This window comes from Ornithodoros turicata, chromosome 4, assembly GCF_037126465.1.
Source record: "Ornithodoros turicata isolate Travis chromosome 4, ASM3712646v1, whole genome shotgun sequence".
Classification (NCBI taxonomy): Eukaryota; Metazoa; Arthropoda; class Arachnida; order Ixodida; family Argasidae; genus Ornithodoros; species Ornithodoros turicata.
Window position 1 is genome coordinate 12,688,535 of NC_088204.1, and position 24,554 is coordinate 12,713,088.

The 24,554-nt window shown below is 46.6% G+C and overlaps 2 protein-coding genes across 4 annotated transcripts; both read right to left on the bottom strand.

Annotated features, from left to right (window-relative positions):
- Nucleotides 1–1,407: 1,407 nt before the first annotated feature.
- Nucleotides 1,408–13,510, bottom strand: LOC135392723 (chymotrypsinogen A-like). The gene is made up of 10 exons (XM_064623443.1): nucleotides 13,382–13,510; nucleotides 11,762–11,922; nucleotides 9,008–9,248; nucleotides 7,284–7,388; nucleotides 7,093–7,200; nucleotides 5,791–5,908; nucleotides 4,835–4,937; nucleotides 2,905–3,067; nucleotides 2,379–2,527; nucleotides 1,408–1,772 (listed from the first exon to the last, which is right to left on the bottom strand). The coding sequence occupies exons 1-10, from the start codon at nucleotides 13,440–13,442 to the stop codon at nucleotides 1,590–1,592; spliced, it is 1,392 nt and encodes a 463-aa protein (XP_064479513.1). The 5' UTR covers nucleotides 13,443–13,510; the 3' UTR covers nucleotides 1,408–1,589.
- Nucleotides 13,511–16,301: 2,791 nt separating this feature from the next.
- LOC135391067 (beta-galactosidase-like) lies at nucleotides 16,302–22,216 on the bottom strand. 3 transcript variants are annotated; one of them, XM_064621158.1, is made up of 4 exons: nucleotides 22,131–22,216; nucleotides 21,125–21,579; nucleotides 17,425–18,463; nucleotides 16,302–16,826 (listed from the first exon to the last, which is right to left on the bottom strand). In XM_064621158.1, exons 2-4 carry the CDS (start codon nucleotides 21,547–21,549, stop codon nucleotides 16,320–16,322), a joined length of 1,971 nt encoding a protein of 656 aa, XP_064477228.1. In that variant the 5' UTR covers nucleotides 21,550–21,579; nucleotides 22,131–22,216; the 3' UTR covers nucleotides 16,302–16,319. The 3 variants fall into 3 exon arrangements, with proteins under 3 accessions (XP_064477228.1, XP_064477230.1, XP_064477229.1); XM_064621160.1 differs by lacking the exon at nucleotides 22,131–22,216 and adding an exon at nucleotides 22,041–22,123; XM_064621159.1 differs by lacking the exon at nucleotides 22,131–22,216 and adding an exon at nucleotides 21,659–21,984.
- Nucleotides 22,217–24,554: the final 2,338 nt, after the last annotated feature.

Below are 24,554 nucleotides of genomic sequence, written 5' to 3' on the forward strand. Positions count from 1 at the left end.
TCCCGTGAGCAAAACCGTGCGAATACGGTACGCTCGCCATATCTTCACTCTTGGATGTACTAGGCTAAGGTCGGCTTTCTGAGAGAACGACACGTTATGCTATACTATCTTAGGACGGATATCCAGCTGAGCGAAGTCGCGCGACTTGAGATGACATTCTCCTAACTCATATACTGTCCCAGTTGCCCTCTTTACCGGCTAGGGCGGGAGGTCATAGTGAAGTTTCCCTTATGATGAGGAAGGAGGTGATTGCAACTGGGCAACAACGAACAGCATTTATGCACAGGAAAAACAGAGAATACAACATGATGAGAATGAGCATTGAACCGGCTTCTCCGACGAAGTCCAAGCGCAAGCTGCCCGCTGCCGACCTTGGGTCCGCCTTATATAGGGTGGACGCTCGCAGCCGTCTGCCCGGAACCCTTTGTTCCCGCTGGTTGTCTGCAGCAGGTGTACTTTGCCAAGGACACAATCCTTTTTGGGGATGGGATGCCACAACGGGTAATCCACCGTCTAGACACTTCTTTTTCCGTCTGCTGTCGTCCGGTGACATCCCGTATTTCCATGTTCCTTGGCCGCCTCACTATTTTAGCACACTTCAAATTCTGACAGTCATAGAGACCACGTAACGGCGCTGTGGATACAGTGTGAGTCCAGAGGTCTGTGAACCTTTCCCCGCTGTAGGTCGCTTTTGTGTCACAGGAATTCTAGGCTAAAGTTGAAAAGTACAGTATCGTCAATAAAGCCAGTTGCTAGTTGAACGCTGTCCGTGTGTGTCCTTGTCCTGTTGCGTTCTCTGCATCGTCTTGCAAAGAAACAACGCTTTAATATACGCACGACGAAGGTATTTCGCAGCTTTCGTAGCTCACCAGCAATACAGTAACACGTCTTCACGAGGTAGCAGCCCAGTAAAAGAACAGCCTGCTCCAAATGGGGGCGGCACATCACCTGAAATTGCTGCCACCGATAGTTATATGGGAGCCAGTCCTTGTGGCTGGTCTTCCGCCTCGATGCCAATACACACCGAACCAGCTCCGCACCGCGAGTCTGCGGTCGTTGCATGGTGACGTCCAGCACACACATTAATCTAGGGATTGTACTGCTCTAGAGTTGGCATTTGTACGTAGTCCTAGTTTAGTCCGTGTGAAGCGTTAGAGGGAACCAGTCTGTGTGGCTGGACTTCCGCTCCGATGCCAATGCCGATCTCAATGCCTATCAACGATGCCATTCTCAACGATTCTCAACGATGCCAATGCCGATCGATTACCAAATCTCTGGTTTTAACCCGTATCAATTGCTGATGTACACGCTGGCTGACGTCCCCGTGTGTCGAAAGTATATGTGCCGTCTGGCTATATAGGCTAGTGCAAGCAACCCTATGAAATGATCTGGCGAACAACGCATATATGCATTACACCGTACGCATTGCCATGAGAGCAATTTTAATGTCATAACATTACTTGGAGACCACGTGCATGGTCACTTCCCTGATTTGTGATAGCATACGCTTCATGTCCAGTGATGTTTGTAATGTCCACTGAAAACGATGCTGTGCGGGAACCAAGTTCATTGTTCGACCTTCCTCTGTACTAGGTGCTGCGCACAGCATCTTGGATCCAAGAGAGAAACGCAGAAACTCGGACCCATACTGGATGATCCCCCATGCCGCAAAGCGCCTCGATCACAGAATTTGTGGTCACAAGGCTGGAGACGCCGTGAAGGGTCCAAGTTCCGTGCTGGTTCTGGCATACCAGAGGCCCGCCACTGTCACCCTATGTAAGAGAGAACAATGTCAGGTTTACTATCAAGTTAGCACGCGACATGGTGACGTAACTCCGGAATCGTAACATCAGTTGTGAAGGATGCAAGTTGTCGAACACAAGCAAGCACTGCATAATAGCCGACCTACTACTAGCCACGTCAGGAGCCCATTTTGAGCCTTACTTACTTGCCTTAATTACTCTAGATTCCCCTTTAATTGACGTTAACTACCTTCAATTACATTTAATTACCTCCGGTATTACCTGCGGTTACCTTCGATATACCTTAATTTCATTTAATCTTTCTCTTAATTACATATATCCTACGTTTATTACCCTTAAGCTCAACTTTCTTGCTTTAATTGCCTTTAGTTACCTCTAATTACCTTCAGTTACTCATAGCTCTTACTCTTACCTACGACTACTTCAATTTCAAATCATTGCCTCCATTTACATTTACCCTCTTATATCCCCTTTGCATGTCCACTGATACCGCTGTCTTGGTGAGGCTTCACCATCTCACACACGGACACGCACGCGGACACACACACACATACAGGTCTTTCCATTTTGACACTCCCAATGGTAACGCATTAATAAATACGTCTGATCACTTACACTACAGGCTCCAGCAACACCGTTGGGAGCCGTCCCGCATATGCTTCTGCGTCTCGTCTTTCCGTACGAAGCTATGGCTTCGGTGTCGCAGCTCTCAAATGGCATAATCACCACAGGGGTCTGCTTTAAGCGGGTCCAGTGACCTGTGCCTGTGGACGCGAAACCCCCAAAAGAATTGAAAATGTGAATACCGCGCAGGTGATACAGCAATGAAAGGCAAACAGGACCGGAAGCTAACGACCACTATAGGAGCTGAAGTCCCTCAAAAGTTTGCGATTGCCATCAAGGCAAACGCAGGAGACCAATACGAAAGACTGAATTTTCAAGCGTAGTTTATCTGCCACTCAACAACACTGTCCAACGTCTGTATTTTCCAAATTTCGCAAGTTTATTAACTCAGTGCTGTCAGGAGTCTGACCAGACGTTAGGGTAAAGTAGCTAGAGAAGAACGTTATCTACGGACTTAACGGGAACGCTTAGTATGGTCACATAAACTAATCTGCACCGTCCGTACGTCGGTACCTACCTTTCGTTAGTCCCCAGCCTGTAGTATAACATTTGCTTCCAATGGCTGGTACCGAGAACATGTTCTTTGGAAGGCAAATAGGCTGTACGTGATCGGTGAAGTTCACTGGGGTGCGAAGCTTTATGAGACTGATGTCAGAATCCTTACTGTGTGCGAAGTAAGCCTGCGTAAAGTAAGAACACGCTCGTGCGTGTATCGACCATATTGGTCGATAGAGACCATCGCAGCATCGCAACGCCGCTCATTGCACGAGCATGGACGGCGTTACGATGCTGCGATCTTCAGGCGGTGCCAGCAACGCGCCCCACTTAGTGTCGCTGTGCAGAACTCTGCGGAGTTACTACATCATCATAGCTGCCTGGGCACATACCGTCGTCTAGTTATCAAGCCTTAAAGGAAGATAACACTCAACCAGTGGTCTGAGTACCAACGTGGAGGAGGTAAACGTTGCTTCCAGCAACGTGTGTCGGAGATTTCTGGCGCACGACAAAAGGACCTCAGGTGGTCGAAATTATCAGCAGTACAACCCTGCAGAACGTGGAGCATGTCCTCGCACATATAGACTGACTCTCCTTACGTATAAATGTACTCTCCCGTTTCTTTTCCTTTGTTTCCTTTTTTTTTTGTTCTTTTGTTTGTTTGTTTTTGTTAATCCTAGGTTGCTTTATTCATGACGATGGTGATACCGGTCTAACCACAGAGTCACTGTGTCCGGCGGCACCACAACCACGCAGCACGTGATTCCTAACATATGGCAAACATGTCGTCATCTATACCATCCAGCAGCATGTGACTCTACAACTACCAGACGCGCATCTTGATACCACAGACATAACTTGCACGAAGACATAACGCGACGAAGAGACGGGGCTGCACTTTTTTGATTTTCGGTTGTCTCATGCTCCATGTACGCAGGCAAGGAGCTCGCCATTTTGAACACACGTGCGACGCAATGTCGCTGACACTGACTTTACTGGCTTATAACTTACTCGTGCAAAATAACTCACGCGCATCACGATGTCGTTGACACTGACTCGCGCGAACGAAAACTGTCGTGGAGAATACGCCCGTTTATCCATCTTGTCCATCGCCGTTTTTCGGCAGTGCCCGAATACATCGTCGTGTGTTTGACAACATGTTGTCAAACATAGTCATAGCGCTTGCTTGTATGACGACACGGTCACACTTGTTATACATACGTGTCTTAAAACATATTTTGCCGGTGTATAAGCAGTGTGACCAGCAACGTATGATCATACATATTTAGGAGATGTAGGAAGGGAGTTGCCTCAGGACAGAAGCCGCCGATATTTCGAACAGAGACTGTTCTTAACCACTAACCTCCTTATCTTTCGCTATGCTTGCGAATTCTTGCATGTTGTCCCGTTTCGTCCACGTGTTCGTGAACCTTCCATTTTTCTGCAACCGGTCTGTAGCCTAGATCACTACGTTCACATAATCCCCTCCACACTCTAACAAAGCAGCCATTCACTCCCGCCGTAAAAACCCGTACGGACCTTTCTTCCCTCCGGGCTGTTGACCCACAATTCGCATGAACCTTTAAACACGTCACACCTAACCCTTTAAATACCATGCCAATGATGAGGACGGTGCCCAGAAGAAGAACAGTCTCTGTTCGAAATATCGGCGGCTTCTGTCCTGAGGCAACTCCCTTCCTACATCTCTACCGGTTCGCTGGATTTCTACCCATCTATATTTAGGAGATGTTTGTTATACACGTTCGTCATACGTGCATCACGGAATGTTCTTGTATAATGTGTAATGTATAACGAGTGTGACTCCGGCCTTAGGCAAGCCCGCCTCAGAGTGTACGCCACCATAGCAGGTACCCCACATTATCTACTATTGTATTGGAGTTTGCAACTCTCTCTCTCGAGTCGTATGAATGACAATGACGTGCTCAACTTACTGGATGACGAATAATCTTGGAGACCTTCCGAGTCTGCACAGTGTCTTCCCTCGCAGTGAGGTCGTGACATCCCGCCTTCACAATCATCTCACTTGCTTTTGTACTACAGAAAGAAGTGGCAATAGGACATATCGCAAGGCAACAACTGTAACCGCCGATCCCTCACTCCGCTCTAAGGAATCCCTACAACCTATAGTGCGCTTCGAGACGCCTTGTTCTTTCCACCGCATTAACGCCCCTCCCCATCCCCCACGGGATCCCTACTAGCGCCTTGGGCGCTTCAAGGAACCCCGTCTTTCTACCGCGTACTCGCTCTGCCCTCACCAACCCGTGGAGCCTAATGCACTCCAAGGGGCCCTCTCTTTTTTCCACATAACTGCCTCACCCGCCTTTGGGATCTGTGCAGCCTGGTGCGCATCGAGGGGTCCAGTCTCTCTGCCGTATACTTGTTCCGCTCTCAGGAATCCGTAAAGCCTAATGCGCTTCAAGGGGCCCTCTCTGTCTTCCGCATAATTGACCCCCCCCCCCCTTGAGGAGGAGATCTGTAGACCCTGGTGCACACCAAGGGCTCCTGTCTTTCTGCCACATAATTGTCCACCCCCCACACACCCCTTGGGATCCGTAGAGTCTGGTGCGCATCAAGGGGTCCTGTCTTTCTGCCGCGTTCTCGTCCCACCCTCAGGAATCTCTAGAGCCTGTTGCGCTTCAAGGGCCCTGTTTCTCTGCGTTTCTGCCCCCTCCTCCAACGGGCATTCCTGGAGCCTAGTAGGCTTCAAGGACTCCTCTCTTTCTGCCGTATTCTCGCTCCGCCCTCAGGAATTTTTAGAGCCTGCTTCAAGTGCTATATCTCCACTCTGTATTCTCGCTCCGCCATCGGAGATACCTAGAGCCTAATTCCGTCACACAATCCTCATCTGCTTCTTTTCCTTCCCGAATTGTAATAAAGGCTGACTTACCCGTCAGTACAGTGTTGCGCTGTGACCACCCACTCACTGTTGATGAGAGAACCTCCGCATTCGTGGCCCATGGGCTCTATGCCTGCAGCCTGAAGGCTAACTTGCCACGGCCAACTACCTGCAACGAAGACGACGTGCATTAATTTTGTATTCTGTTACTGAAGCATCCATACCCAACTCAGACACATCATAGGAAGGGAGTTGCCTCAGGACAGAAGCCGCCGATATTTCGAACAGAGACTGTTCTTCTTCTGGGCACCGTCCTCATCATTGGCATGGTATTTAAAGGGTTAGGTGTGACGGTTCATGCGAATTGTGGGTCAACAGCCCGGAGGGAAGAAAGGTTCCGTACGGGCTTCTGCGGCCGGAGTGAATGGCTGCTTTGTTAGAGTGTGGAGGGGATTATGTGAACGTAGTGATCTAGGCTACAGACCGGTTACAGAAAAATGGAAGGTTCACGAACACGCGGACGAAACGGGACAAGAGGCAATAGCAACGCAAAGATGTCTTGTACCAAGCAGAAGAATGATGCATGCTCCTGGAGTGCAATGAAAGGAAAGGACCCATTGGACATACACGCGTCATTCTACAGAGTATGGTGGGCTAGCTTGAAGGAAGGGTAGGAGGTAGGATACCTTACAGGCAACTATTAAAGGTGCAGTGAGGTACCCTTTCTTATTTATAAAATGAGCTCCCGCGAACCACGAGCGCAGGTGACCTTTCAAAAATCCTCGTCCTCTTTCAAAGAGCGTACAAGTGGACGAAGGAAGGAGGCTTCGTGACGTCAGCAATCCCACTTGCAGGGCCGATCATGTGCCGCGGCAGGGCCGTGACGCAGACCGGCGCAGCGGATGCGAAAGAAAGACGGGCACGGAACGCCACTGACATCACGCGGGGAGAACGGGTCACCAGTCCGAAGACTGGATCTACTCAAGTAGGCTTTCCCGTGGAGACTGACGTGCGCGCGACGTTAGTCTGACAACAATGTGACGACAAGAGGGCGTTCCCGTTTCCCTGGCAGAGACGCTTGTTTCCAACCCGGAAGCAATGTCGCGAGACGTCACGCGAGCGGATCGCTCGGGAAATGCATCGACTTCCGACGAAATGAATTGACGGGGAGTTGTTCATTGTCTTTTGCACACGAACAGCACTTTCTTTCTTTCTTTCTTTTTCTGTTTCGCGCAGTCGTCGTTCTTCGCTAGGTCATCAGCTGACCTGTTTCCCCCTTTATAAACTCCTGCTATAACACTGTCAGCATCTGTTCTTGGTCAAGCGTTCGATACATTTGGACGTCTACAATACCTGGACGAGCTTCTTCTCCAGCGACGATACGATCCTCTACCGCTTCAATTGGCTGGATGACAGGAACTCCACACTGGCCGTCCGCTGCCACATGTGCAATTGTTGAACCTGAACCGTACAGACGTACCTGATTTGTTGTCTGAAATCTGCATCGTGATTGTGTAAATGAGGTGCAAAGAAAGGACGTGTACCGCACTCCTCGTCCGACCCGTCAGGACAGTTGAAATGCCCGTTGCAGAGTTGTGAGACAGGAATGCAGGACCTGTCTAGGCACTCGTAGTCTCCCGGACACAGAGCTGCGTAAAACAGATAAATGAGAGCAGCCATAGTAACCACCACCAATTCGCAGGTCAAAGGCTAAGTATTCACTCATTTCAACTAGCACAGAGCTCATTTTTAACACCCTCTTTTCTTTGTATAAAACTGCTAAGCAGGCTAGTAAGATGCACCATAATAACTAATTCACCCCATAGAGTCAAGCTCGGTGATTGGTCCAGAGAAATTGTTATCGACTACTCCGCTGTCGTCTGCTACTCGGCTGTTCGGGGTTGTGAAAAAAGCATTGCTTCTGGCTCGGTCATGATTCGGCCGCTCCTTTTATCCCCAATTATCCCGGGGAACTGGCAAAACTGGTTTACGGTCGCAAAGGAACAGGGCTCTGACCCCCACTGAGCAGGGAACTAAAACGAGTTGCCCCTGTAACGTCATCGGTGACGTGGCGGAATACCCTCTCCTCCTCGTTATACCCGGAGTGACGAGTTGAGGGTGAACGCGCGGGGCCATGTTTTATGTGAGTTTCTTTTTCTTTTCTAGGAAATAAATTGCACACATCAAAACCTTTAGCGCTATTCGGTAAAATAAAACACACACTTTCGTCAGACGCCTTAAACTGATTTTTTTTTTTTTTTTGATGGCCTTCTGGCCTTCTCTTCCTTAGGGATGCATGAGTCAAGGCCGCCTGGTCTGCGTCTGACAAATAAGGCGCAAAGGACACAGGATGCAGTATGCAAGTCATGGCGAATTCTATTGAGAGAGCAAATTTTGTCCTGAAGCCGGCGTGGATCAAGTGCCTACTCAGTCATACTCAAACGGACGGCAAGCACAAGCTTATCCACATCACTTTTAAAAAATGGACCACCCATTGTACCACAAACCCACATGGAATGTCGTCTGCCTTGATGGGCTGGATTGTGGTTTAGATTGTGAATGTGGACTGGATTGCAGTGGATTGGATTGACCACGCGGTATGCATCGGTACCGTGCAGCGGGACCCGCCATAGTGCAGCCAACTGTAACAGGGACGTAGCAGAGCAGGGACTCCTCTCGTTTTGTCTCGTGCGAGCTAACGTAAACTGGTTGGTCAAAAAGTTTTAACCCTTGGCGTAAGTATTTTGCCTCTCACCGCCAATAAAACATTCCACCACGTGACCTAGTTCTGCCAGTGGAACAATTTTTGCTTGTCCAGAGCAAAACGTTGGCACAGGACTGCACATAGATGCCGCCGTGATCATGTTCTAAGAAAACTGTGCAGATCCCTCTATTACCTGGCTTCGACATTGTGTGGCGTTCTTCTCGATCAAGACCTATGGTGTCGAAACTGCTAAATGTCACAATTTTTCGACCATGGTATATATGCTACCAATTCTGCAACTAAGGTGATCTGATAAGCGCTATTATACGGTGTACATCTTCTCACGCGCAGTGCGAAGTAACATGCTCATAAGCAAATGTAAAGTCCACCATATTCTATACGCAATTTTTGCTCGTTTCATTATGCTTTTGAAGTCGTAAGATTTCAGGCTTTGGTGCTGATTTCCCGTGTCCAGCGCACAAAGTAGCGAGAGGGTACAGATCAAAGCGAAATCGCCTCTCCTTTTTTGAACCAACGCTACTTCGCGCTTGAAAAAAATCTTACTGTAATCATTGGTAGCAGAAAATCGTATCTTGAATCCTCTGCCGGCGCGGAGCCTGCTGCTGGTAAACTCGATGCGAACGCCATTGCCAGAGGCAGAGAGCAGTGGCCGCGGAATTTGAGTGGAACAGTAGGTTCCCCTTTCTATTTCACTTTCTCCCATTAGTTCCTTGATCATGAGGAAGTCGTTGCTGCAGTAAGGGGTCGTTTCTAAGTCCATGTCTTCGAAATTCAACCTGATTCCCTGCAACATGAGAGATTCAATCATGAAGGAAAGTTCAGTGACGGACAGAAAGACTGCACCGGATTCTTTCTTATACTATTTCAAATCCAAAGCTCTTTTACTTGAACATTTTGTTTTGAGACTTTACTTCAGGTTTTACTCAAAGGGCAAGAAGGAATACTTAAGACGCTGTTCGCAACAAATTAGGACCTGTTACTTTACATTCATGGGTTGTAGCTGCTAACAAATGCATATACAACCAGGTGCCTCCAAAATAAACGAAGCACCGCACCATTGGGTTGATGACGAGATGCCAGTTCTGTGTCTAAGTAAATGTCCAAGAGCTTCGATGGAGATGTAACGATGTGTTGTCCCTTAGGACCAAAGAGCACTGTCAGCCCCAAAGGACTTAATGGACAAACGCAAACAGGACTGCTGTTGTTTGTGGTGACACGTGATACGACTCCGTACGTATGTGTGCACAGGTGGGACAATTCCGGAAGTTATTTTTTTCTTTTTTTTACTCAGGATTGTTTGTTTGTGTTTCCTTTAACTAGGAGGAGACAAAATTTAAAGAAATGGGAGTCAATATTATTGTTTCTTTTCACTTCATTTGCCCCAGCTTACCGTACGAAGAAGATGAACAGCCTGTGTTCGAAATATCGGCGGCTCTTGTACTGAGGCAATTCCCTTCATACTTCCTTACCGGTTCGCTGGATTCGTACCCGTCTACGGTACTCTATTCTTTTCGTTGCTGAATTACACACAACACGCAAGCTGCAAACTTGACTAACGGTACTCTTTTTTTTTCTTTTTTCCTTCGACTTATTCGCTGGTTCCTTCTAACGGCGGTTCTTAACGTCAGCAATGTGGACAACTGGAGACAGATCTCGGAAAAGACTGGAACTAATCAGTCTCCACATTGAGGAGATAGGTGGTGCTAAATGAAAAGTGTCTCCAGAGCGTCTGTATCTAAGTGTTGAACATAAAAGTAGGATGCAAGCCAGGCAGCCTTTTGCCGGTATTTGTGGCTCACGGCCTTCCGCAGGGGCTTTTGTGAGGTTTTCTCATCAACATTCCACAACAGCTTGAATAAATCTGGAGCACAGACCTAACTCCGCATTCACCAGTCATTTTCTTAGTTATTCGTTATTATTATTATTATCGTTATCATTGTTATTCATTAAGTCTTGTATTCGGAGGGGACAAGATCAGTGGTTGTGCAAAGCTATTGGTGGTTGTGTCGAGCCAGCTAGAAGTACTTAGGCCGTATACAATCATCATGAGATCTCCGCCTGCAAGAAGGGTTCGTGTGCATCGATACGTTTTTCAAAGTGCCAATCTGGTTGTTCCAATACGATCCAGTGTAGCGTCCATGCCTGTTTACAGCAATTTCTAACATCAATGATCCAGCCACACACAGGAATTTATGTTTCCTCGTATTATCTCTCTGTCTCTATGTGTGCTCATCCACCCCTCACCCACTTTCCCTTTCCTACGAGCCTTTCCCTTTCCTTGTATTCCACCTCCTCTCCCTCAGCAAGTGTTTTTCGCTACGAAAGGTGGCAACCCTAGCTGTAAAGAATGTTCAAGTGGAAGGAAAAGACTGTTCACGGGATAGAAGTTCCGCCGCGTGTTTTGTTCAGCATTCGCGCGGAGCCAGAACATCGAGAATGGCGAACTTACATATAAAGCAGATGACACACCGTCAACGTCTTTCTGCTACGGAATATCTTGTGGCTATATGCCGCAGGATCAGGCTTTGTTTCTATAGATGGTGTTGAAAATATCCTGTGGCTACACCACCTATAGCAGTACACGGCGGTCGCGCTCGGGGGCCGTCACACGTTCTAAGCCTCGTTCGAGCGGGTGTTCGCAGAGTTTTACAGAGGGAGAGAGCAGTCCTTGGTGCTATGGAGTTCGGAAGACGCTGGCTAACTTCGTCTGTGCTATTCGAAGAAACGCATGGAAGGTACGTTGTTCACTACTAAGCGTTATTTTCTTTCGTGCCGTTATCCCGTACGCAACTCTCCGCAGTCTTGGTCTGTTGCATGGCGACGACAAGCACGAACAGCAATCCTTAACGTGACGTGATTTCACAAGCAGGAGTTGGCATTGCACTAGTTCTAGTTTTAGTCCTAGCTTGTTGAGATAGTTATGTGGGAGCCAGTCCTTGTGACTGGTCTTCCGCCTCGATGCCAATGCACAACCACCTACAGAAACAAAGCCTGATTAACCTTACGCTTATCCCATCCTGTAGTTGGCACTACAAAACAAAGCCTGTGTGACCTTCAGCATATGCTATATTGCAATTGATTTCTTGGAAAAAGTGTTATATATATTTTTCAAAAATCTGTATACACCTAGCTGGGACACCCTGTATACATAAAAGTAAAATAATAAAACTACTCCAGGGCACGTTATATAACGCGTCCTGGGTAGTCGGTCCCAAGTATAGTTCGGGACTAACATCTCCATTCTTTTCTTTTACCAATCAATCAATACAAAAATGAACTAAGTAGTAATGGGGTTACCTGTTCTCTACTGGGAGGTTTTATCGTCACAGAGCAGGTTATCGACGGAGGGTAGTGTGCACTTCGTTCGTATCCAGGGCTGATGATGAAGCCACGACTCGCATTGTGGTGGACAACGTTGGTCATCGGCTGGCATGTTATAGTTTGGGCCGTGCTTCGTCCTTGCGCAAAGCATATCCGAGAGATGGACGTCAAAAGTTGTCAAAGGACGTCAAACTAACTCACAACTTTAAAATTTTTAGAACAGAAGCCAATGGAGTCATGAAGCAGTGGCAAAAAGAAACTTGATGTTTCTCCTTTTCACTTTTTCGAAGCTCCGTAGTGCCAAGTATAACGCCAAATGAATCTCTGATCATCCGTTCGTCTCAGACAGTAAACATACGGCGACCTTTTTCGTTCTGATATACTTGTATGTTTATATATATAAGCCTAAATGGTAGGCACCACGGCTTCTGAAACACGCTGGCCCAGTGTCATGCAGCACCGTCATACACCGCTTTCCTTCGTGGAATTTCTATTCCCGAAGTCTCTTAGAGAAAGATTAGAATTTGCGACTCCCTCGCAAGAGTTGCGGCTCCTGCGAGGTGAAGTCTTCGCTTTACCCTACTAGCACTTTCGGGCCGCTGTATATAACAACGGTATGTATAATGTGTCTGTACCGTGCATAACTGTTTTACTCTGCAGCTGCTCCATATCACGGATTGCATACTATATAGTCCCTATTGTGAGAGAAAAAAGAATACACTCTCCAAGAGGACACTGAAACGCATACCTTATAATACATTGCTTGGGCTAAGCTCAAATGCTTCTCTTGTGGCTCTTGTGATTGGGTTAGTTACTGTATCCCTGCTGCCAACTGCAGCTTTTCCACACACATGTGATAGGACGTATTACAAATTGATTTACATGATGTGATGTGATGTGATGTGAATAAAGGAAAATAGGGATGTGTGTTTCGACGAAGTGAAACTGGTTACCCCAGTACACTTAATACAGAAAGTTCAAACAGATGATGAGAACACAAAGAGATGATGTCCAGAGACGAACAGAGATGATAATGGAGTTCAGCATGGAGTTCCAAAGATCAAATTGATCTACGTATTCAACGAAACGGAACTTATTGTGCTGCTGAGATTTTATCAGGGCTTTGGCGCATTATGACCTTAGATGCTGTTGCGCCATTAAACATCAAACATTGATCTCTTTTACGTACTCTTTAGTAGAACTGGACCTGTATTGTGCCTTTAATGTCTTTGTGCACCGACACTATCCATCCATAAGGTCCTTACGTAAAGATTTGCTTGTAGCAGCATCGTTCATACTAACCTCATACTAACCAATGTGCCCTGGTGTAGTGAGAAAAATTAAGTAGGAAATTTCCTCACGCGTGTTCTTTTCTGTTTCTTTTTCTTTTTTTTCATTACTATGCCGCGAAGTTCGCTGTGCACGCGTCTGATAATACAGAACGTCCCGTTGACGTTGTTTCCAATGCTCTCGAGCAGGGTCACATAAGCAGCCACAAAGTCACATCTACTGGTGTAAACTTCATCCGACGACTTTCTCCTAGCTGAATGCTACAACACCAGCACAATAAACGAAAAGTCAATGTAGTATACGTACCAATAACGAGCACAAAGAGGCAACCAAAAGCTACCACCATCATGTCAGGAATAGAGGACATCAGTATCGTCCCTGTATGTCATCTGTCTGTTATCGTATTCAATGCCCCCTTTGCGCAACTCTAGAGGGGAGGAAAGCGCCATGTTTCATTCGTTGATACGCCATCGAGTATCCGATAGTGGCCCCATTAAAGGAACATTTTCGATTTGTAAACAGAAGTTCTCAATATAGTGCGCTTTTTCGTGCGAAAATCCACAAGTACGATACAACAAAGCAGCTGGAAACACGCATGTGTAGAATCCTAGTGAGCAGTTTTTAATTAACTCGTACTTTTCTTTTATCTTTCATATCGTGCATCCCAATGTCATCCGATAATGACATTGTCGTGCGGGGAGGGCGCCCATTGTATTGTTCTTTTCTAACAGACAATGTGTCGCGAGATACGGATGCATCCTCGACATGTTATCGAGCAATGGATGTACATTATTACTCGCCCTGTAACTTTCAAGCAGGTCATGGATAAGATACCCAAAATGTAACTGAGTTCCAGTTTCTGTTTCTTTAATGCAACCAGTTACAGTGACAGTTACCGCGTTAAAGTAACTTTGTTATTTTACGGCGGTTATCTTGAATACTGTAAGAATGTTGGCTGTTGGTTGTTCATTTCTTACCCAAGCAGCACAGTGTACTGAAAGTCGAGTGCAACAGGGGTGGACGGTATGTGTCTTATCAACGTTTGTTGTTTCACGAGTCTGTTCAAGGCCTTCCACCTACCGGTCAACCCCTATTGCACTTGACTTTCAGTACATTGTGCTGCTTGGGTAGTCATTGATGCATTGGGGGTCTAGCAATTCGAAGAAATTTACGGCTACGGTTCAAGAAAAAAGTCCAAGAAACGTAACTCTAAAAAATTCTCTATTCCAGCATATTTATACCGTGTTAAAAACAGAGGATTTCCCATGGACCTTAACAGCACAATAGGAGTTAGCCGGGGGGGGGATATAGAGGTCTATTAAAATAAATAAGAAAGGCCAGCCAAACAAAGGTTGGCTTGCTATCGAAAAAAAGAAGAAAGAAACGGATAAATCGCAGTCAAAGAGGCGTTCATAAGGCCCGAAGCTTAGAGAAAGCGGTGAAGGGCAGTGGTGGCGGCTCACTGGGTAGAGGTGGTGGTGGTGCTAGCGAAAGGGCTCGCCGTTATCGGCCTCACGGAGTTTGGCAACGTCACGACTAACGCTCTGGGGTTATGTGCGTCCTGGGCCGACTTCTAAGGGAACTTTACCGACATATGTGACCGACACAGCCGGCTGAGGAAAACTCATGAAAAACCCCAGACAGTACAACCGGCACCAGATTCGGACCTGGGGCACCTCCCAGTCTAGACGTGACATGAACAGTAGGGTACCTAGCCAGTGGGTGAGTGTGGTATAGAGAAGTTGCAATATACGGCAGCAGAGGGCGTCACGGTGTGGAGGCTGTTTGCGGTAGTGCAGCATGCAGTGGGTAATGTCAGCCACCACGCCACAACTGGTGCAGAGGTGGGTGTTAGATTGACCCATTTTGAATACAAGCAGTGGAGTGCGAGCGACGTTGAAACGGAGGCGGTGAAGGAGCGATTTCTCGTGACGAGTGCAGCGCGACACGCAATTAAAAGAAGAAAAAGTCTACCGAGGAGTCGATTAACTGTGACCGTGTATTCACATGAGCAACATTCCCCCGCCGAATGATGCGATGTGAAGAACAGGTTGCTGTGACCGCAACTTCTTGAGGTTCACGAGCCAAAAGAAGTGCTAGCTCATACTATGTTCAGCCTAACAGGGCCAGCACAACGCGCCATGCAAGGGTAAGTAACTAAAAACCTCTTGATTCTTGAAAATCTGGTTACACTCCGAAATCTCCATTATTATTTTATGTGATATAGCTTCGTTCTTTTTGCGGTCAAGGACCATCGGGCCACAGAAAAGGTCATCACGGGCCGCGTCTTTGAGACCTCTGGCCTATAGGTCGTCCTGGTTGCGTGTGACATGACACAATTCGTTATTGTGGGGTAAAACGGCAGTGTAATTAAAGCTTCGACAAAACGACACCAGGGAACTGACGCGTGGAAAATATTGCCATACATGAGTAACTTAATCACAGTTTCATTTTACGGTTACTTTTAATCAAGAGCGGTAACTGGTTACAGTTAAAACTCAGTGGTAAATAAGGCTGAGCACTGGGCGAACACTGAAGACGACAAGGCGAGTTAATCTCCTTTTGCAGGAATATAACTAGCTATGCTGTAACTAATAATTATGCAAAACGTTACAAGCAACTTGTACCTTAGTTACTACCAAGCACTGCTTTCAGCAGATGTCTTCCAGTCAGTAAAGGTCTCTATACTGCACTTCGAATGAGAGCGTCGCAACGTACACTAGTATCACTTTCATGAAAAGAAAAAGTAGTTCGTCAATGCGCAAATGACAGTCCGTCAATGCACAGCCAGAGGAAATGGCGACGAACATTTCTTCATTCGCTTTTCTGTGCATAGGGAGCTTCCATAGTTTGATATGCTGTGCACAATACCGTTGCGAAATCTAGAGCGCCATTTTATACTTTCATTTTTTAGGGAGTGCAAAGAAGTCAATGCAAATCTTGCCGTATTAAAACTCCGCATACCAGTCTGGTAGCATGATATAAACAAAAAGTGTTCAGAACCCTCCTTCCAGAAGGATCATATACCGTCACAGATCTCTTCTTTTTTATTTGTTATTTTTATTTTTTTATTTGGTCATACGTTAAAGACCCAAAGGGTACTACATAACGGAGGAGGGAACGGCACCACAGGTGCGCAAATAAAGAAAAGGAGCAAGCAGAACGTGACATGAATTGCAATGGTCAACACACAAAGATTATAAGAATATTAACTTGTTAACAGTGATGCAAGATAATTTAATTTTTAATTACACCGAGCTACTTTCTCCCGTTTCAATCCTAACCTAACATTATTTGGTCCGTGTGATCGTCTCTTCACTGGTGTCGGCCCGTCGAGCTCAGGAACGTTTGTCAAAGTCACCGTCATGCTACCAGGCATGGGATCTTCCATCTCCACAAGGGTGATCACGTTTGTCTTCATATGAGGTTTAATGAACGCACCAGGAACGTACAACGTCACCTGTGGTCCAACCATTGGCCAATAACGGCCGAGGTTCCATTCGTTCATGAAAGCCACACCTCTTGTCCATCCCGTCGGGTCCAGGAACGTGTCCAGGGGCTCTTCGTGTTCGTGAAGGGAGAACTTGCCGAAATAAAAACGTGGCGCTGAGCAGTTCTCAGAGTCATTGAACATGGCTTCATCCAGTAAGTCGAAAGATTCATTGAGGAATTTCGTATCTGGAATTGGTACTGCTTCCATTGTCCAGTTTGTGAGCACTTCACCGTCCAGTGTGACATTTGAGAGGATGCCCTTGAAAAAAAGAGACAGTGTTCATTGAACAGCGCGCACGATAAAAACTCGGTGCAAGGTTGAAAATGATAACCGATAACTCGTGGCTTCACGTCGCGACAGGACCATAATCATGAGAGACGGTGCAGTCCCAAGCAGCACAATGTACTGAAAGTCGAGTGCTATAGGGGTGGACTGTATGTGTCTTATCAATGTTCCTTAGGCTCAAGAATCTGTTCAAGGTCTTCCACCTACCCGTCCACCCCTATCGCACTCGACTTTCAGTACATTGTGTTGCTTGGGGTGGTCTGTCTGTGTCTCCAAACATCACACCACCGTATGCTTTACCTCCTCTACGTACGTGCATGTTCTGCCAGCCTTCGACAGCACTAGGCTCGGATTGAGACTCAATAATCTACATACATAGTATCCTACGCTATGTCAACAAATTGTACTTTGACGGCTATACCCAACGTGTTAAAAACGCAAAAAGCACTCAAACTCAAGACAATTACAAGATATCACGTCTTGGGCCTCATAAAGCATGCTGAATATGGGTGCCCAAACAAGATTCAGAAACGACATATCGTACCCTCATTATATTTTCAGTTTGTCTTACCTTAGGATCATGATTCCCAGCGCCATAGTTGATCCTTCCAGTATTTTCTACAATAATCTTCAGGGTTTCCCCTTTTCCTACCACAACCGGAACGCTGCGGACGCCATTCCACGAACTCAACACAGCTTTCATGTACCTCGTGAATACATAGCCACGGTCCTTGATACCAGGAACGTCCAGAAGCGCGGTCCTCCTACTCTGAAATGGCACTGTCGTCGTGTAGGACACGTAGCCAAAGCCCTGTCCAAACTCTTCAAAACTCATCGGGTACACTGAATTCGCCGTCTTCAGGCGGCCCTTACGCCGCAAAAAATCCATGACTTCATCCAGAGAAGGTCCACAGGTCATGTTAACTCTATCCAGGCTGTACTTCGGCGAAGGCTTCGGGACCTGTCCATGCGGTAAAGGAAGGTACTTTCCTGTTATGGCTCGTATTTTGTAGTACAAATCCGTTGGGTCTCCTGCTTCAGACAGCGGTGCACCATAATCGTAGCTCGTAACCTGTGGCCCTTCCCCAGCGTTGCTTCCACTTGAAAATCCAAAATTTGTTCCTCCGTGGTACATGTAAAAGTTCACGGAGGCATTGTGCTTCAGTATCTGCTCAAACGTGCTGAGGACAGCATCATGGTCGACGCGTACGTGAGGCCGTCCCCAGTGGTCCATCCATCCCGTATAATACTCCGTCACGATTAGAGGGCCTCGCCCTTGCGCTTCTCGCACGACCTCTAGGCTATCAGAGACAACTGACTGGCAATTGAAGTCAGCAGTGACTAGGGCGCCGTCGATAGCGTCACACTCGTACACGTTCATGTTGGGAATGTCAGTTCGAAACAGAATAACGTCTTCGCCGAGGTACGTCCACAAGTACGAGGCTAGGTGCTCCATGTAGGAGTGATCGCAGGCGCAGTATTGGCCGTATTCGTTTTCAACTTGAACCGTGATGATGGGACCCCCATTGTTGTAGAGGAAAGGTTTCACGAGGGGTAACAAGACAGACATCCACCTGTCGACGGCAGCAATGTACGTCTTGTCCGAAGTCCTGAAAAGCAACGGTGGTATCTTTCTCGGTTTCATGGTGACAAAGCAGCGATATGCTCAAAATCGGTATCTGCATGCAATCTCCTAGTGTGTCTCGTGGTGTTCTTGTATTAACAGTTCTACCGTGCTCTAAGTTAACCTGTAGCTAAAAGAACCTGAGCGTAGGGACACGCGTGAATAGGAACCCCGAGCGGCACAATGTACTGAAAGTCGAGTGCAATAGGGGTGGACGGGTAGGTGGGAGACCTTGAACAGACTCTTGAAACTAAGGAACATTGATAAGACACATACCGTCCACCCCTATTGCACTCGACTTTCAGTACATTGTGCTGCTTGGGACGTAACGCAAGAATCTAGAAAGCTGTTGACCTTCAAGCGTCACACTTTATTTGCTTCGACAAAGTGCTCCGGGTGTAAGCAGTGGGTGACTCGTTGTAACGCATTGTGTGAGTTCCAGCAAACCACCATGCGTAAGAGTTGAGCGTGGGATTGAAATGATAAAAAATAAGACACCTTTTGGAAACAAATGGCGAATGAAAAATTTCCCTTGTTCAGAGGGTTCGGAGAAGAGTTCGAGAGAAGAAGTTCGAAACAGTCCTTAAAAGAAACTTCTCAGGAACACGCCCCACTTTATGGACAACCATAAACACTACAATAATACAGTACAATCTGTTATAATTCATGTGTGTGCTTACAACTCTATAGATGCTCAGCAGATCCTAATTTCGTCCATCTGGCTGATCTATACAGGGTGTTTCAGTGAAATCCCCTGGCTCAATAATTTGCGAACCGGCGCACTTATCGAAGAACTTTCCTTTTTACAAGTATCTATCCGATACCGCCTGCAAGCTGCGCACCGTGTGAATATGAGCTCATTATTTAAATAAAAATTCAGATGAGTTTCGTGAAAAAACTACTTCTAAAGCAGGGCGCCGTCAGCATTAAAATGGGTACTCCTCCTTCTGGGACCTTCAGTGGACACCTTCTAGAGAAAAATCTCCTACCGCTGCGGGTCATATGTTGCGGTAGTTAACTGGTTTCGGTTCACATATTTTTATCCTGGTTGGTCGCGATGAAGGCAAAAGGACGTTTTTCCACTTCCTTATCCACCAATGAATTACGTCTTCACACCAATCAATTACACCAGTTAATTACGTCCTTTTGCGCTTCGCCGCGGCCAGCCGGGACAAAAATATGTAAACCGAAACCATTTAAGTACAGCAACAAACGGCCCGCTTCGGTGGCATATTTTTCTCTAAAAGGCATTCACTTAACGTCTCAAAATGGGTAGTACCCATTTTAATGCCGACGGCGCCCTGCTTTAGAAGTTAGGTTTTTTTCACGAAGCTCATTTGAATTTTTATTTAAATAATAAGGGCCTCCCACTCATTCACACGGTGCGCAGCTTGTAGGTGGTATCGGACAGATACTTGTAAAAAGGAAAGTTCTTCGTTTGGTGCAACCGTTCGCGAATTGTTTAGCCCGGTCATTTAACTGAAACACCCCGTATGTGTCAAGGGACTGCATGAAAAAAATATCATAATCCTTGGCAAACCCCATAAAACGCAATATGGTGCACGATCATTTAACTTGTTTTTACAAATATCACTAGGTGGAATAGTCAATTGGTTTCTTAACTGGGACGTAGATATTAGTGTAGGAAAATGTCTTGTCATGGTCTTCTCTAATCGCGGTAGACATGGAAGGGCAATCAGTAAAATGTGTGGATTTATATACTTTGTACTTTGAGGGAATCTGAACCCCGAAATTGAAATGGTCTTAACTTATATAGATGCACGTCAAAGGCTTAGAAAAAAAATGGCTCTTTAAAGCGAACGCTAAAATCTTCAACCACAGAGATGGAGTTATTAGCATGTATACATTAGCCTGTCCTATTGTAGAGTATGCGTGTGAAGTCTGGGATCCTTATCGCAGTACAGATATCACTAAACTGGAGGCGATTCAAAGTAAAGCGACTCGGGTTGTTTTATCAAGGTATGGCACACTATTTTCACCGTGATCGGCTCTGTTACAATTATGACTCACTCCATCATGTGTTAGGCGTCGGCACCTCCGGCGAAGGGCATTTCATTCGATAGTGAATCGTCTCAAAAAAATTCCGTTTGATGAGTACCTTACGTTTGCTGGTTCTTTCTCTTTAAGAAGTGCACATAGACTCAACCTTACAGAGTACGCATGTAGATTGTTTTAAGTATAGCTTTTTTCTCACGTTGGATCATGCACCGAGTTGAATGTTGTGGATGGCATTGTTCATTAGCGTTGAATGCTATGGTCGTCTTCGGGACAGTTTTTTTTTTTTTCATTCACTCCTGCAATAGCCTCAAGTTGAGGCTGCAGTATCTCTAAACAAATAAATAAAATAAACTATTTGCCCACTCACGCACCTGCCCACCAGATATCCTCCTACACGTCTTTAAGATGCAATCATTATTTTCAAATTCGGCAACAAAATTTCTCGTCAACTGCATGGTCTTTTTTTCCTCTGGGTGTATATGCTAGCTTCTATATGGCATAAGTCGTGCACTTGTAATGTAAAGGTGAATGCTCATATAGATACAAATTTGTTAAACACTTTGAAGTCAGCTTCAAAAAGAGTTGCCTTGTCTTCTTTTTTTTTTTTTTTTTTTGTCTCGCGCCTTACCTGTATTTCATATGAGGATTCAACCGTAGAAGCCAATAGGGAAGCCCTCCGTTGTCCCTTTCTGCGCAGATGTAAGGCCCTGGACGCAGAATTACCAACAGGCCCTCGCTGTGCGCTGTGCGCAAGAACGTCGGCAAGTCGTAGTTCTCTTCAAAATTGTACTTTCCCGGTTCAGGCTCGTGGCGGCTCCATTCCACGTAGGTCTGAACAGCATTTAACCCGGCCATACGCATCTTATGCAGCCGATCCCTCCAGTATGGTTTCGGCACCCGAAAGTAATGCATACTGCCGGAGACGTAGCGGAAGGGCTCCCCATCTTTGAGAAAGCGGTCATTCTCGTAGTCGACGGTGAAGGATCGCCTTCCAAACGCTTGGTGGACACTGCAAACTGCTGCTCCCAGCAGGACAAACAACCAGGGGTGCATGGTGGTGCTTGTACCCGGTGTTCACATTACCTGCGCAAGTAAAATTTCGTAACCGAGAATCAGCCTGAAAGACCAGCTCAAGATTAGAGAACAAGAAACATTGACGCACGTAAAAGTTACTTTATGCTGAGGGCAAGCAAGTCGTACTGTCAACCGCTCCTAGGAAATTGACGCTGCAGATGACGAGCACGGAAAAGACATGTGATATAGGACACCCCCAATATACCCCCTCGTCCTGGCCACCGTTTCCGATTGGTGTCAGTGGCGAGCACTAATATGCCTGCCACCTTGTGGCCACAAAAGTCACGCGACCCGAGTCCGATAAGGCGACCCCGTGACAACCACAATGGTATCGAGAGGCGCTTTCCTGGCCAGCACAAACTTCAAAGAAATGAAGCTGAAAGCGCTAATCAGAATCGACAGCTACACTCCACGAATTGTTTATCTAAGAAGAATATCACTGTAGGGGTCCGGGGTCTCCGCCAACCTACATTGGTAGCTTTTTGCTCCGGCTCCACCACATTGTGGAAACAATAAAATACATAAATAAATAAAAATAAATAACTAGCATCTGCACTCGCAAGTGTCGCCATGAAGAGCACCGTTCACACAAGCATTTGAAGCATATGACTATCGTCTGAGTCGTGTTTTCATCCTCCCTGTTGCAAAACATGCGTTCTTCTCTCAAAAGGCCGAAGCGGCCAAGATTGATAACGCGTATCGGATATCGTCCTACACTCGTACGCCGGCTCAAGGGTTTGTACTAAGGGCCAGTTCTCACTTGGCGACGCCCGACGTGACGTCGCGAGCGGGCGGCGGAAATAGACGTGCATTTCCAGCGTTGGAAGAGGAGAGACGTCGAGCCAAAAAAAAAATGCCATGCCGGTCTCTTTCACGACGTCGGCGAGAGGTGGCGAGAACGATACACTGACGACCAATAAGATGACAGAGAAAGGCCACGCCTCTTCAGTTTTCGTCTGCTTTTGGGCGACGGAATGCCACTGTGGTGGGAACATGAAAATCATGCGCCTTGACGGGGCGGCGGAAATGCCCGTCTACTTCCGCCGTCCGTTCACGACGCCGCGTCGGGCGTCGCCAAGTGAGAACTGGCCATAAGAAGCGGAAATACCGTCAGCCCCTATTGGATTCTTTGTGTCTTTAAGCACGTATGGGCCTGTTACGCTGGAGTTTTTCGCAGAGCCAGCCAGCGACGACAGGCAGACTAGTCCCTATATAGTTCAGCGGGCTTCCATGTGTACATTTTTGAGTAGTTTTTGCTGCGAATGGGAGACACATTGAGAGGCGCTCGAGAGCAAAAACACCGTAATATTAAAATTTACTTGTTATTCTTGTTACGTTGTAACCGCAGCTACAAATATTCAGTCTCTACAGCTTTACAAACAAACCGTGCGAAAGGCGTCGCAGCCACCGTTGAATTAGTGTTGTTCGTCGTTTAATGCTCACAAGATTTTCAATGGAATCACACCGGTTATCTTTATCTAGGACACAGACAAGACGTTCCACGTGTTATTTCGTAGACAGTAGGTGCAATTAAATTCGGCAACAAATATGTGACACAGCGTGATTCTAACTATTGAGAAACAGACGACGCAAATGAGTTTTCACTTTTTAAAATGACACATACGTTGTGAATCATTGAATGGACAAAACGAACAGCAGCTTATTAAGATGGTTTCACCAAGGCACCTCGTGCTGATAGATAAAGGACTTTCGGCAATTCAGGGCCGTACTGAGGACAAAGCTCCAATTCTGGTAATGCCTCCATTTTCATGTGTAGTGCGTAGTTTGCAGGGAACGGTAATGGACGTATTTTCGTTACCGTTTCCATTTCCGTTACTGCTATATTTTCGTTTCCGTTATCCGTTTCTGATAACAGCTTTTCAATTTCGTTTCAGTTACTGTTTGCCGGTATGTCTGCCGGTAATGGAACGGCTGTTACAGAGCTGCGGCAGGACAACCCGTCCGGCTCTGTCAGTACCCTGCTTTGCCCAAGTGCTGCTTCGGTGTCACGCTTACACACTACACAAGTAATTTTACGTGGTTGGGATGTGCACGTCTTCAGTTTTCAGCCAATCTTCTGTCTTGAGTCACTCTGAGTCCAGCAACCCAAGATGGACGTAACCTTCATTCAATGTCGCATTCATAGGCGGACGCTCTCAGTACAGTAAACAAGACTGCCATAGCCACGGTGAAATGAAAAAAGTAAAATAAATAACACATCGGTAGGCTGTCATGCTCGTGCTGTGGTGGAGTAGAGTGCGTGCAGTCTATATTGTGTAAGTCTCACGAGTTGATGTCATGTACTTATGAAGACTGGGACGAGTAGGTAAGCGAAGGAAGCAAGCAGTGGCGTCCCTATAGGGGGGTGCGGTCCGCAAGGGGTGATGCGACAGAAAAGGATGACGTGCTGCACCAGTACCACCGCCTCCTCCTCTCTTTTTCTGTAGCGAGGTGACGCCAAAAACAACATAAGAAGCCCTCGGCAAGCATGTGATTTTTTTTTCTGACTACGATATGATACTGTTATTTATCGTGTATCGCCCCGGCTGGCAAAGGACACCATTAGTGCGAGGGGGGGGGATTGCCAACTATAGGATGGGACAAGGGCAAGTTAGAATCAAACAAACTGCAACTAAACGTAAGTAAAATAAAATAACCTTGTTCAGGCCGAAAGGTCTTTTTACTCCCCAGTACGCTGCAAGTGAAGTTTCGTCAACCGCTATTAAGCCGTTCTCACGCTGATGTGAAAATAAGAGAATGAAGGAAACAGTGACGCTCATGGCAGAGCGTCGCAGTCGCACGTTCAAGACACGTCTTCACACCACGACCTACTAGATTATAACGAACATGTCGTGGGCACCCCTTCCCAGCGCCGCATTTTTGGAAGCTAGCGGTGGCGCTTCAGTAGTATAGTTTGATACTGTATAAAAACCGTACTGAACAACGACGTCCTTTTTCTGATCCAAGATGATCGATTCTAATCC